The sequence below is a fragment of the Juglans microcarpa x Juglans regia genome, chromosome 6D (assembly GCF_004785595.1).
Source record: "Juglans microcarpa x Juglans regia isolate MS1-56 chromosome 6D, Jm3101_v1.0, whole genome shotgun sequence".
Lineage (NCBI taxonomy): Eukaryota > Viridiplantae > Streptophyta > Magnoliopsida > Fagales > Juglandaceae > Juglans > Juglans microcarpa x Juglans regia.
In genome coordinates, this window is record NC_054604.1 from 35,119,203 (window position 1) to 35,131,954 (window position 12,752).

General features: G+C 37.7%; 2 protein-coding genes across 2 annotated transcripts; both read right to left on the reverse strand.

The window, feature by feature from the left end:
* Positions 1-1,501: 1,501 nt before the first annotated feature.
* On the reverse strand, positions 1,502-4,276 carry LOC121233966. Its single transcript, XM_041129748.1, has 3 exons — positions 3,958-4,276; positions 2,192-2,397; positions 1,502-1,984 (listed from the first exon to the last, which is right to left on the reverse strand). Exons 1-3 carry the CDS (start codon positions 4,045-4,047, stop codon positions 1,729-1,731), a joined length of 552 nt encoding a protein of 183 aa, XP_040985682.1. The 5' UTR covers positions 4,048-4,276; the 3' UTR covers positions 1,502-1,728.
* A 1,055-nt stretch (positions 4,277-5,331) lies between these two features.
* On the reverse strand, positions 5,332-12,546 carry LOC121233964 (COP1-interacting protein 7). The gene is made up of 9 exons (XM_041129747.1): positions 12,123-12,546; positions 11,851-12,027; positions 11,462-11,574; positions 10,946-10,992; positions 10,792-10,844; positions 10,533-10,685; positions 9,870-10,138; positions 7,440-9,226; positions 5,332-6,846 (listed from the first exon to the last, which is right to left on the reverse strand). The coding sequence occupies exons 1-9, from the start codon at positions 12,179-12,181 to the stop codon at positions 5,788-5,790; spliced, it is 3,717 nt and encodes a 1,238-aa protein (XP_040985681.1). The 5' UTR covers positions 12,182-12,546; the 3' UTR covers positions 5,332-5,787.
* Between the last annotated feature and the right edge of the window lie 206 nt (positions 12,547-12,752).

The following is a 12,752-nucleotide window of genomic DNA, read 5'->3' on the forward strand; positions in this document are numbered from 1 at the left end:
AGGCATTCACATTTCGTAGTTTTTGGTAGTGTGAAGTTCGTCTTCGGTTGCATCTAGCAGCGGCAATGTCAGGCTAGTGTAGTCCAGGCTGCAGGCTGGAGTCCGGTGTATTTTGGGCTCTGGAGAGGCAACAGGCTGAGAAACATGGATCTCTTACACACTACGTTTAATTAATTGCAGGATGAGTTGGCAAACCAAGAGCGAGCATGCACTCTGGCAGACATATTAACGAAAAGAGACTCTGGTCACAGGAAAATTATATAAAAATAAATTTATAAATTAAAGTGATCTGATACATCAGATTATAAAATTATTTTTATTATAAAATATATTTAACAGATCATATAAAATCACGTCAATTTATAAATTTATTTTTATATAATCTATTTGTGTTTGAATACTCCAAGCTGTTTTCCCACTCCTGATGCAGAAAAAATTGCCCCGTTTGCCTTCAGGATGCGAACAGTATTCACTAATAAGAAATGGCAACGTAATAAAAATGTGGGGGATGGCAGTTGCCATCATCAAAACTCCCTCCATTTGCATTCAAATGCCTTAATTATGCAGTTATCATGGTCCCATGGCATTTGCAATCAAAATGATTCAAAATTACGCCGCGCACATTGGGCATGAAAACGAAACGAAACGAAACCAGTGCTTAGGCAGATATGGGAAAGGTAAGCATCGTTTTGCCACTGAACTTCTTGATTGCATTGACATCCTACACTATATTGCCTTTCTGCCTTTCTTGCCAGTAGTTACCATTGTAGTGCGTTGTGATTTTCAGTGCAATTTGATATTTCTATACAACCTCCAACAGGGGCTGAAGAGGGACTTTCACCATTTTTTGCAGCATCAATGTCGAATCCAGATCCCCTGCCATTGCTCGAGCAACGGCAAGACGAATTTATGAGAGAAAACAGACGGTTGGAGCCCCCCTACCCAAACAAGAAGTCTGGGGAGGTCTTGGGCAGATGGGTAGGGTCGGGGTCCACATCTCTATTTCTCTCTCATAGATGCACCCTCTGGAACCCAATTAATGGATGTCATCCTAAATTGGTTCTCAGTATCCCAATCAACTGGGATTGTATTCAACCAAGCCCCTGCAACATCCCCCCAGTTTCACTTCAGGATGTTCCTGGGTTGAAAACCCAGTGTGACCGCCACAGCTACTTTGCACGCTCTGCTTGATTTTATTTTGTAGCCTGTCAGAACGACGATCCTTGGGAAGAGAGGATGAAATAGTAGTTATGTTCTCTCCTGCTAATTTAGTTTGATTACTGTTACCATTACCCAGTGTGCACCTAAATTGCATGTATTACTCACTAACTGGAGAAGCCCATGTTTCAAGTGTATACCTCAATACATGGTAATGGAATCACAGAAATAAATCGCCAGATACTGATGGAGCTGTAACGTTCCATGGAACAATGGAAAATTGGTTGTACAAAAATGGTGGGTGAAGTCTAGTCACAAAGGGAAAGAGAAAACATGCATTTTATAGTCCGGTAAAAATTTGGTTTTTATTTGAACACATGAAATGGTTTCTGTCAGATAATCATCTGACAATTTGAATAATACACAAGCCATCACCTACTATAGTGAATCCTTAATACATGCAATGAAACTGGAAAAAACAGCAATGGGGTAAGAAAATCAATGCAGCGAGTCCAGACAGTCACATCTACATGCAAAGTAGTGGCCACAAATTGATCACCTTAATGCAGCTCATTTGTAGGTTCCCATACCCACACCAGGGTCTCTACCATATGGCTGGAAGCTTTCTCTGGCCTTGGAATAGCAAACATAGTAAAACTCAGAAACTATGGTAGTGAAGAAAATGAAAGCTGCTCCTGCTCCAAAAACTCCCTTTCTCAAGATTGAGCAAGATGGAGGATCTGCATCGGCTATTGCATACTTGGTGTGGTATGCATTCCTCACTGAACCAGCCAGCAAGCAGATTTCCGCGATCAAGAAAAACAGCCTGAGAGAGATCATAGGATAAAACAATCATCTCGATCTCAAATAGTACAAGAAGCAAAGCCTAGGCGCTTGATAAATTCTTACATGAGTGGTTTTCAATTAAAGTTAAGCTGGCAATAATGATTGTCATGTGAACTAATGTCGGAGTCTCTAAATTTCAAGTCTGTCGGAGACTGTAACTTATTGTCACATTGGTAAGGGCACATACCAGCAGATAATGAAAAGAACAATTGCCAAGGCTCTTGAACCTCCAGGACTCAACGGCTTTCCACAGCAGAAGCATCGGCTTGCAACCATTATAATGACTTGACTAGCCATGAGAAACAAAAATGCACCAACACCCAAGCCTGTTGCAATGTCAGAGTCATAGACACAGTACCTATAATTTGCTTCATTATCCACGGCAACTTTGGCCTGTCAAAAGAAGTTATTGTTCATTATATCGTAAGGAACCAGCAATCAGCCACTGATATTAATTATGTCAGGTCCAAACCAATTCTCAAGTTCATATGAGAAAACATTAGTCATATAATTCCTAATTTAGCGGACGTACTTTCAGGCTTCAGCATCTGTTTATTCATTTATCTTCCATTTCAATTAATCAGTTAGAAGTTAATGATTTACACCAAAGTGGAAAAACCAACAAATGTTGACTTCTCAAGACATATAATGTCTTTTAGTTTTATAATCTATTTGACACGTTGAAAGCATGAACTGGGGCTGAAAATCCAGCATCCAGCCTTAATTAGTCTTTTCACCATTCTGGCCTCGGCTTTAACTTTCTGGGCCACCAAACAGAAGTTAAACCGCCATAGTTCCCAACCCCCACCCAAAGAAAAGGGGGAAAAAGAGAAGGGGCAAGGAACTTTTCATGATTTAGTTTTGAGTAACAGATTTCAATGGAACCTGTTAGTCAACTTATGCCTGCAAACATATGTGCATGCCTGCAAAAATATGTACGAAACTTAAGGGAATTTGTTTTGCTGGTACAACATCCCAAACATGTTTCTTTAATTGACACACTCCCCATCTCAATGTTAGAGCATTCACATTGGTTTCCTATAAAATTCCCTATAATTTAGCTAAAAAGTACATCCTAAAATTTTTTCCTAAATTTTACTCATATTTCAAAAACCTTCTACATCTCATTCCCTATCTATTCCCTATTCTATTAAAAAAATATTTTTCTATTCTTTCTTTATTATTTTTTTCTCTCACTTTCATTTACAAATATAACTACTCAATATTTTTTTATGTTTTGAACTATTATTCTAGTGAATATTTTAAATAAAAATTTAAATTATTTTAAATATTTTTTATATTTTCGTAGTTATTTAAATTATTTTTAAAACTACAACAAATATGAGTATAAAAGAAAGTGTAGATGATTGAAATAAGAATTAATTTAATTGAAATGAATAAAATATTGATAAAATTGATTTAAAGAATGAATAGTGGTTATTTATTTCCTAAATCTTTTTCCTAAAATAGATATCCGGATGGAGGGAGGTTTTGAGAGTATTCCCTAAATTTTTTCCCAAATTATAGGAAAAAAGTGGTTTTAGGGAACCATTGGATGCTCTTATCTCCCTCTTAAAAGTGTGCGTGAAATAGAGAAAGAGAGACAAGCCATGCCAATTAACAAGTCAGGCATTTTCATCAGATAAAAAAATCTCATCGGGAGATAGAGCCAGTAGTGAGACTTCAGCAGCATTTGACGTAAAAAAATTTGATTGTCGTAACTATTATTCCTCGTTAGGAATACAAAGAACTGAATGCCGCAAATTGTAGAAGGAAGAAAAAGAAAACTAGTGCCTTTTCTTCTTCGGCGTATAAAAACCAGAAATCAAAATAACCCGCAAGAAAATAGTCACTTGCTGAATTTGCTACAAAAAGATTGAAATGGGTTGGGAACAAAAGTAACGGAGAAAAGAGTTGAGTTGTAGAAACGGAGATGAAAGGAATGATACTCACAGTGCTTCTCCTTTGCTCAGCACCGACAGCCAAACTGAAAGCGATGGCATCAAGGATTGAGACTGCAATCAATAGAAGCTTGGAAGCCATGGATAAGAAGCTTCACAATCCAACGAGATCTACCTTCTTCTCTGTCTCCGTCTCTGTGTCACGCTTCTTCTCTTTCTAATTTCTACTCTTTTTCTTTATAACATACGGAAATCCCGAGCGAGTGTGGAAGAAGCAATGACTGGTACTGAAACGATCTACGAAAGAGAAAACAGCATCACACCAAATGATTGAAAAGTTGTATCTCAAGGCACTAGCAAAAGGGCATTTTCGGTATGTTGAACATGAAACGGAGTTTATATAAAATTATCAATTATGGAATGGATCCACACAACAAGAAAGTAAAAGCAAATTGATGATTTGTTAAGGCGATTGATTGAGTGTCGGTGGGGGCAAATCTTACGCGTAGAGTAATGAAGAAGAAAAAGCAATTTGATGATTTGTTGCGACGACTATGTGTAGGTAGAGAGTATTAAAGACGAGAAGGTGAATCGAACCGATGCTTCTAATTATTAACGTAAAGCTGCCTGGTGGGCTTTATTTATTCGTTTACTTTTTTACTTCCTACCACTTCTTATTTAAATTTTTTTAAAGTATTTTTTTAACATTCTTAATTATTAAAAAAAAATTTAAAAAATATATAATTTTATTAATAGTCAATTCATTAACTATTAAGTAAAATAAATTAAAAATTAAAAATTAAAAAAAAAAAAGAGACTAGTAATAAAGAGACGATAAGAAGTACTAAACCTATCATTATCCATAACAAAATCCAACGGCTGGTGGTGAGGGTATCTCTAGGAGGGACACCTGAGGTGTACGAAAGAGTTGGCCTTTAGCTTCAATGCAGCTTGTCTTTCTGTCTTCTGGCTTGGACTTTGTTTTCCAGTCTCCTCTCTACAAGAAATTTGTAATTAACATCTTTCATAATATAATCAATAATATTGTGTCATATCACATTTTTTTTATTTTGTTTTTTATCTCAAGTTCTTAACAATAAAAATTAAACAGATAATTTTATTGGATGAAAATTAATGGTTGAGGATATGATATTATAAAGACGATACCATATATACGACAAGGTGAACAAAAGAAAGTTTCCACTGAAAGAGAGTTGTTGAAGGTATTAGACTTCGAAAAACATGTTTCAAACTGTATCCCTTATTTTGGCATTGAATATATGGAACATGTAATGACAATTATTTCATCATAAAAGTGCAGTACTGTCTTTCTTATCATCTATGTTTGTCATATCAAGTTTTGAATCCATCCTAACCCAATTATCTCTAGATTGACAAAATCTCATGGATAAGTACATATCCAAAATAGAAATAAGAGAGATTCTCCCACCAAAGAATTATTAATGGAGTATTACAGAATGCCAACCACGAAACATTACAGGGCTTTTTGCATTACATATCAACAGAATTCCAAAATTAGAACACAGAACCCAAACAAAAAGACTCCAAACGTGTATATATATATATCTATCCAAGCAAATTCATAAGGTTTACCAAATTATGAGATCACTTGTTTACACTCCAAATTCAGATACATAACATTGCAAATAGTCGCATGGCAGCCAAACCGAAAGCCTTATTATGATGTGAGCTCTTAATATCTCCACTCTACAGCTGTAATGCACATATCAGCTGTCAATCTATTCGATTGCAAGTTAGCCCTTGCTCCTGAATAACCAATAATCTAAAGCAGAGGCATCATGGAATGGTATGAACACATAAGCTGCTAGCACAAAGTTCAACCAATTACCACAGGATCAATTCACAAGTGAGTTTCAGCTTTTTTCCTTCCAAACAAAAGAAGCCTTCTAAACCCTTTGGCAGGTTTAGTTGAGTTCTCATCGCTCTCCCATTTCTTCCTGGAATGGACTGTCCTTGAGACTGCTCCATTACTTGGTGGTGGAGTTAAAATTTCTATCTCAGAAATTTCTGGCGAGAATAAAATATTTTCATTTTTTGGTCCATTTGCTTCAATATTCTCAGCAGAAGCAATCGGACCTTTGTTAGGTGAAACTGGCATAGGATGTATAGCAATTTCAGGAATATGGTCGCAGGAGCCTTCAGAAAGTGTTTTTTCTTCGGCATGAACAGAAGATGCATTAGATAACCCATCAACATTACCTTCTAGCGGAACCAAATGCGGAATATGATCTGTAGGCACAGATGAGGCAACATTTACTGAGTTCCCACTATAGTTTCCATCATCCAAGGTATCCCTATGCAACATCTTATCATCCCCATTCTTTTCAGTTGAAGATGTACTGTGCAGCTCCTTGATATCTTTCAGATCAAGTGCACCAGTAGCTTGGGTTATTTGTGCAGCTAATGACTTCACTGGCAAACCTGCAGTTGAATTCAAGTAATCCTTTACTTGGATATCAGAGTCCAAAGAAAGTGCCTGATTTGAATTCTTAGGGACCATTATCTCATCTGAAGGCTTTACTTTGTTTGGACTCGGTTTCTTATTCTCAGCATCAGCAGTCTTCTTTGGCAAGGTGCTTGCACCTGCACCAGTTGCCTTCAAGGTTGATTTTTTGGGCTTCACAGATTTTGATTGAGTTGGGGAGACCTTATGTATCCGTGCAGTTGCAAGGCGGTCTATGGTGGAACTCCTAAGAACTGGCTTTTGTAGTTTCTTGGTCTCTTGGATTGGGGTCTGAGTTTTAGTCTTCTCGATCTTTATGGAAGTTGTGACGGTTCTATTTACTGCAGCTGTCCTTTTAGTTGTTGCTGTATTAAGTCCGCTAGAAGCACTTCTTTCAGCAATTCTCTGCTGCCGTTTAAGCAGTAACTCCTCCATTCTCTTTCTTTTCTCTTCTTCCTGTCAGATTAGGGGCAGAAAAGAGTGAATAAAATCAGTATAAATAAACAGAGAAATAAGTTAAATGATAATGGAAGTTAAGGGACTTCAAAATCCTCATAAAATGAAACATACTCAGGCATTTAATGAACACATTCATGTTGTTGTGGGAACATCTAATCCAGTCATCACCAGAATGACTTGAAGAGTGGAAGGAAAAACATGAAAATTATTTCAAACATTTTATAAAGAAATCTCCAAGCTTAAACAAATTTTTGGCAATGAAATTATATTATTCAAAATGATAAGAAAAAAGCAATGGACTTGTGCCTAATTCCATGTCAAACGTTATAAACAATCTAAATTGGACATTTATATGCTCCTCACACCCTGCTTGCCAGAAAGAAAGAAAGATAAAAGGAAAGGAAATGGTTTTTTTTTTTTTTCTTTTGGGGGGGGGGGGGGGGGGGGGGGGGGGGGGGGGGGGGGGGGGGGGGGGGGGGGGGGGGGGTAAATAAGGCTGAAAACTTATTATAAAGGAAATCACAATTTTTTTTCATTATTTCTCTCATTCAATCAGGGATCCAATTGGACCCTAAATGTTTGTTAAATACCTTCTCAAATTTGCTCTTCGTAGTTGATGTTTGGCTTCCAAAAGATGATTTGTTACTCCTCAATATGGTGCCAAGTTTGCTTTTTCCAACGGATCCATTTAAAAGTGTTGACCTTGCTTCTTTATTCGAAACTTTGCCCACAGGTGTCTCACGTTTAGCTTTTGTATCCTTACTATTAGAAGGCAGCTTATCATCAACACAGCCAGCTGTTTCACTGTCAGATTGCCTTTTATTGGCTGCAACGGATAAAATGTTATTTTCATAATCCATTTCCGGAGTCCAAGATGCCATACTGTGCTCTACTCTTGCATCACGATCGAGCACCATGTAAAGGTCATCTGGTTCATGAGTGGCAATGGCTTCAGGCTTATTGTTTGAGATCTCAGGTGTCCCATTGTCATATCGAGTAGCTCCGACAATCTCTGGAACCATGCTTATGTCAGTCCTTAATTGTGAATCAGATTCATTATCTACTGATCGAGCTTGAACCATGAAAGAGTCATCGGCTAAAACATCTTTTTTGTTTTTTTCAGCACAAGAAACATCAACAGCTACCAGTGAATTGTAAATGCTGTCAAACATGTTGAAATCTTTGCTTTCATCCTGATTTGACGATTTATCGGGTTGGCTGCTTATGAACCAGTCCCCTTCATTTTGACGTTTGGTTATGGAAAATTCAGTAGCACAATCAGATAGAATGGCATGGGAATGATCCCCTGATTCTTCAATTCTCTGTGAAAACAACAATTCTTCAGCTGTGGTATCTGCTTTCCTAATAGTTGGGTGGACACTTTCCTCAACTTCAAATTCCCGAAGGGGAGTTTTCCCATCCATACCTGTATTCCTCTCTGTTACAACAAAGGAATCACTTGGTACTGTTTGATGCTTTGTAACTTTTTCCTTTTCCAGGTTAGAGGCCCTTCCCTCTTCAGAGTTTTTAGTCATAAAATATTCCTCCTGAACCTCTACCGTGTTAGGCTCTGTAGCAACATAACTTGACTCATCTCTCATAAGAAGATTCTGGAAAGCATCCCAGTTGTCATTTCTTTTTTTTCCCTCAGAATCATTTGAAACCCCATTCTTAATTTCCTGATCAGTACCATCATTTGAACCATCTGCAATGCCAGGATGCTTGACCCCCTGTTGTTTCTTACGACGATGTGAAGTTGATTTTTGTCTTCTCTCCAATGATTCAACTGCTTCCTCTACTTGCTGTTTGAGTGAATCCCCATCAATGAATGACTCCTCATCAGATGAGTTCCCCTCAGAGATAGTGTCCTTCTCTGTATCCCTCTTAGAGGTTATGTAATTGATATTGCGGATAACAACCTTTCTTGATGACTTCTTCCCGTGCTTCTTTTTACGTGGCTGCTCTTTTGAAGAGCTTTTCTTGCCTTTCTCCAAATGCTCATCCTCTGATTCAGTCTCAGAACCGGAGTCACTAGGCTCAGTGGATCCATCTTGATCTGACGTTTCCAAAACTTTACCACGTGAAAGTTTCTTTTTATTTCTATAAGATGATTTATGATTCCGACGATTATCCAGCTCCCGATCCAGAGCAAGACCAGCGTCTTCCACATTTGAAGGCCATTGCCTAGGCCCTGGATAGTAAGAAGAAGCAGGCTGCATGCCAGGGAAAACATAGCCTGGATATGGGGGCATTTGTTGGAATACTGGACCTTGAAAATTGGGCATGTACTGAGGAAGCTGGTTCGGCCATGACATTGGTGGCACTTGTGCTCTACCATTTGTTGATGGTATTTGAGTGGATGCCGGCAAGCTAGTATCTGCACATTTCAGAGTCAAAGATGTACCAATTATCCACTATAGGGAAAACCCAAGTTTCTTTGTAACTAGCAAATTAAACATAAGCTGCAGACAAAACAGTTCTTCTGCACAAGTAGGGCCAGGGTAAGGATGATTTATATGAAAAGGAAATCGCATAAATCTACTGTGTAAGAATACACAAGAAGAATTGTCAGTCTAGGAAAATCAAAGTTTTGACGTGCATCAAGTCTAGAATGTTTTTTTTTTTTGTGCAAAACCTCATGTCACCATAAGCTAAACTAGTTCGGATTAAAACGCAGTTTGCAACTTGCTTTTTTATTATATTTAGCACATACAGTCTTTTTTTAAGTAGCCTGTCTAGTTATATATGGCAATTAACTTATACCAGGCACACGTCCATATATGATAGTAACAGGCAAAAAAGCAAATTTTAATTGTTAATTAATTAATAAATTAAAACATAATACAAAAGCCTTATATCTTGTAGAGCTTGAAATTATTAAATTTGAGAGTCACTATAAAATCTGCAGATTGCCAAAATCAATACACGTTCCATGTACATATAAACTAGTCAAGAAGCTTTTATGGATTGTGTTATAAGTAAAAAGAGGTTTTTGGCTGTAATGACAATTGCAACCATACCTTGGCTAATATCCAAACTTCCATTAATTGCAGTTGAATTGGACACTGATGCATCTACAGAGCCGTTCTGTTTCCCACCTGAGAGACTATTTGGGTGAACATTTATCATAAAACTATCGTCGTGATCTTCACCAGCAAGTATGATCTCAGATGTTCCTAAGTATGGCAATTCGGGCTGAGAGCTTGCTTGCATTGCTGCAATTTCATCTACCCAAAGCCTATCTTCGTTCTTTTTCTTGCATAGATCGATGAAATTTATGCACGCTTCCCTAAATGAAACCAGACACATTATTTTCCTTCGTGAATATTTTAAACAGTTCCCCCGTCCCCCCTTCCCCCCCCCCCCCCCAAAAAAAAAAAAAAAAAAAAAGGAATTCTGAAACAAGTTGAAGACTGAGAAAGTAGGTGGCATTCCTCAATCAGGGAAGAATCTTAACAAAGTATGGTCCTCTAATTGAAAAGACTTATTTGAAGGCTGATAAATACCTAAAGAAACTGACAAAAAAAAATCTAGACACTCTTTCAGTGCATAATAAATAACAATGAACAAAACCATCTAGACTGGTAAATCAGAAGCATGACAATATAAATGGTAAAGATAAAATAACAAATTGATTAAGCATTGTAGTTCATAGTATTGTAGATCTACTCTTTTCCCTATACCTTAAACGAGAAGCTCCAAAAGCATCAGCAAAAGAAATGAGATCTTCTATATAATCCAGCTCATATCCAGTAACTAAAGCACGGGCATAAGCCATTGCTTGCTCTTTACGGAGCACTGCCTTCCGAGTTTCCAGAACACGCTGAAGACGAATCCTGTTCATTACCAACAGCTGAACAATGAATGCATGAGAGTATACATGTATAGTAACTAGGTGCATATAATAATTAAAGGCAACCAATAGAAAACCAGAAAAATTACTTGGAGTTTTCTTCAGCTACACCATTGCCTTTTCCACTGGATTCACCCTTTGACTGAGATCACAACCAAAAGAAAAGGTCAATACTTTGTGAGAACTTCAAAGGAAACATCCCTAAACAGTTTATTTTACAAGAACTTAAAAATGATGACATACATCAGAAGAGGCATTTGATTTCTTCCCATCAGTAGCTGATCCATTTCCTGTCAATTCCAAGGAAGTAGGAAAAATCAGTCACATAGTGCATCAATCTACAAGTTGGAAGAAATATAATCTAATTTCCATCTCTCATTTTCAGGTTTCATATTTTGCTGTCAGATTAAAGTACATATTCTAACCTTCTGAATCCCAATCAAATTCTACTTTCTGTTATCTAAAACTATACAATGCCTAAAGATCCTAAAAAAATGAGAAATCTATGATGGTTATTGGTGAGTTTTCCAAACTATACCGCGTATAGCCACAAATTATATGTTGATATACCCAGAAAATATACCAAGCATCGAAGGTGCTTCCAAATAATTGGTGAAAATACAACAGAACAAAGGCATTAACCAAAACCAAACTAAATTGAAGTTTAACAATTTGGGAATGCAATTGACTTGCTCGACATAAAGATCTTAGGAGAATTATTACAAGGGGCATAATATATATGAGTATATCTAACCATACCATCTGCCTCTATCGAGTCACATGATTGAATTGAATTCTCAATCTGCACAATCTCTCTCTCTATAGTCACAAATCTCTCAAGAACTTCTGGTGTGCTAACAAATCTCACAAACCTGTTTCATACAAATAAAGCAAACTAAGATAATTAGCACAGAATGCTGGAACACTTCCAAAGCAACCAAAATGCTTAAAATTATTTAAAACTCCATTAGTTTCTTCAATAAATTAGAAATTGAATTCGGCAAGAATCTTTTTGTATAAATAGCGGGATTCCCATCAAATTTACCAATCCAATTAAACAACGACGTCATTGAACTAAGGAACACTAATCAAATATGTACATTTTCAAACCGAGGAGGTCACGCACATAGACTCACGTGAATATTTACCTTTGCAGAGTGGCTTTGGTGAACCAGGGGGCACGTGAGCCTGCCGGACGCAGAGTGATCGAATACCCACCTCTCGAAATCTGATCTTTGGCGCACTTAAGGTGCAAAACAAAGGGTTCCAGAAGCCCCGACGCCAAATTCTCGCCCAGACCGCCGGCGAAAATCACCAAGTCACATCTTCAACAAATGGAAACCAAAGGACAAAAATTTTAAAAATTCAATTCAGTCACAAAGTAGATGGATATAGACATCTGGAAGAATAAGAAGAGTACCTGGTTCTGGTTGGAGTAAGTTGGAAAAGAACATGGTCAAGAAGAGTTGTGGAGTCCATTGAGTGAGAGAGAGAGAGAGAGAGAGAGAGAGAGAGTGTGTATGTGTGTGTGTTTCAAAGGGTCATAATCTCAGTTCGTACAATACATTGGTCCCTGGAAACTTTCTGCCTGTTTACCATGTTCTTCCAGTGTCGCACATGGAATAGTAGAGACGGACAAATGGAGTGCCACCAAGAAGGAGAAGCGGAGCACATGGGAGTGAGCGAGCGAGGGAGCTACGAAACGAGGAACAAAGGACGAGGCTTGTTTAATGTTTTGTGTTGGATTAGGGTCCCACTTAAACATGCGGACAGCGCATCTATCCCTCTCTTGCTCTCTATCTACTGCACACACTGGCAGAGTTAAAGCTTTTTCTCTCTATGAAAGGGATATATAATTATAGAAGAAGAATACGACGATGAGGTTGATGTCAGTTTGTTTCTCTTTCTTCTCTCTACTCTATTATGTGTAAGCTTGTTATCCAAGAGAGCAGAAAGCGGATACCTTTTTCTCTCTCTTTCCCTGTTTGCTTCGCCATCACTATCACAGTAGAAGAGTGAATGAGTGGCCAAGGAATAATAGCCGTGCCTG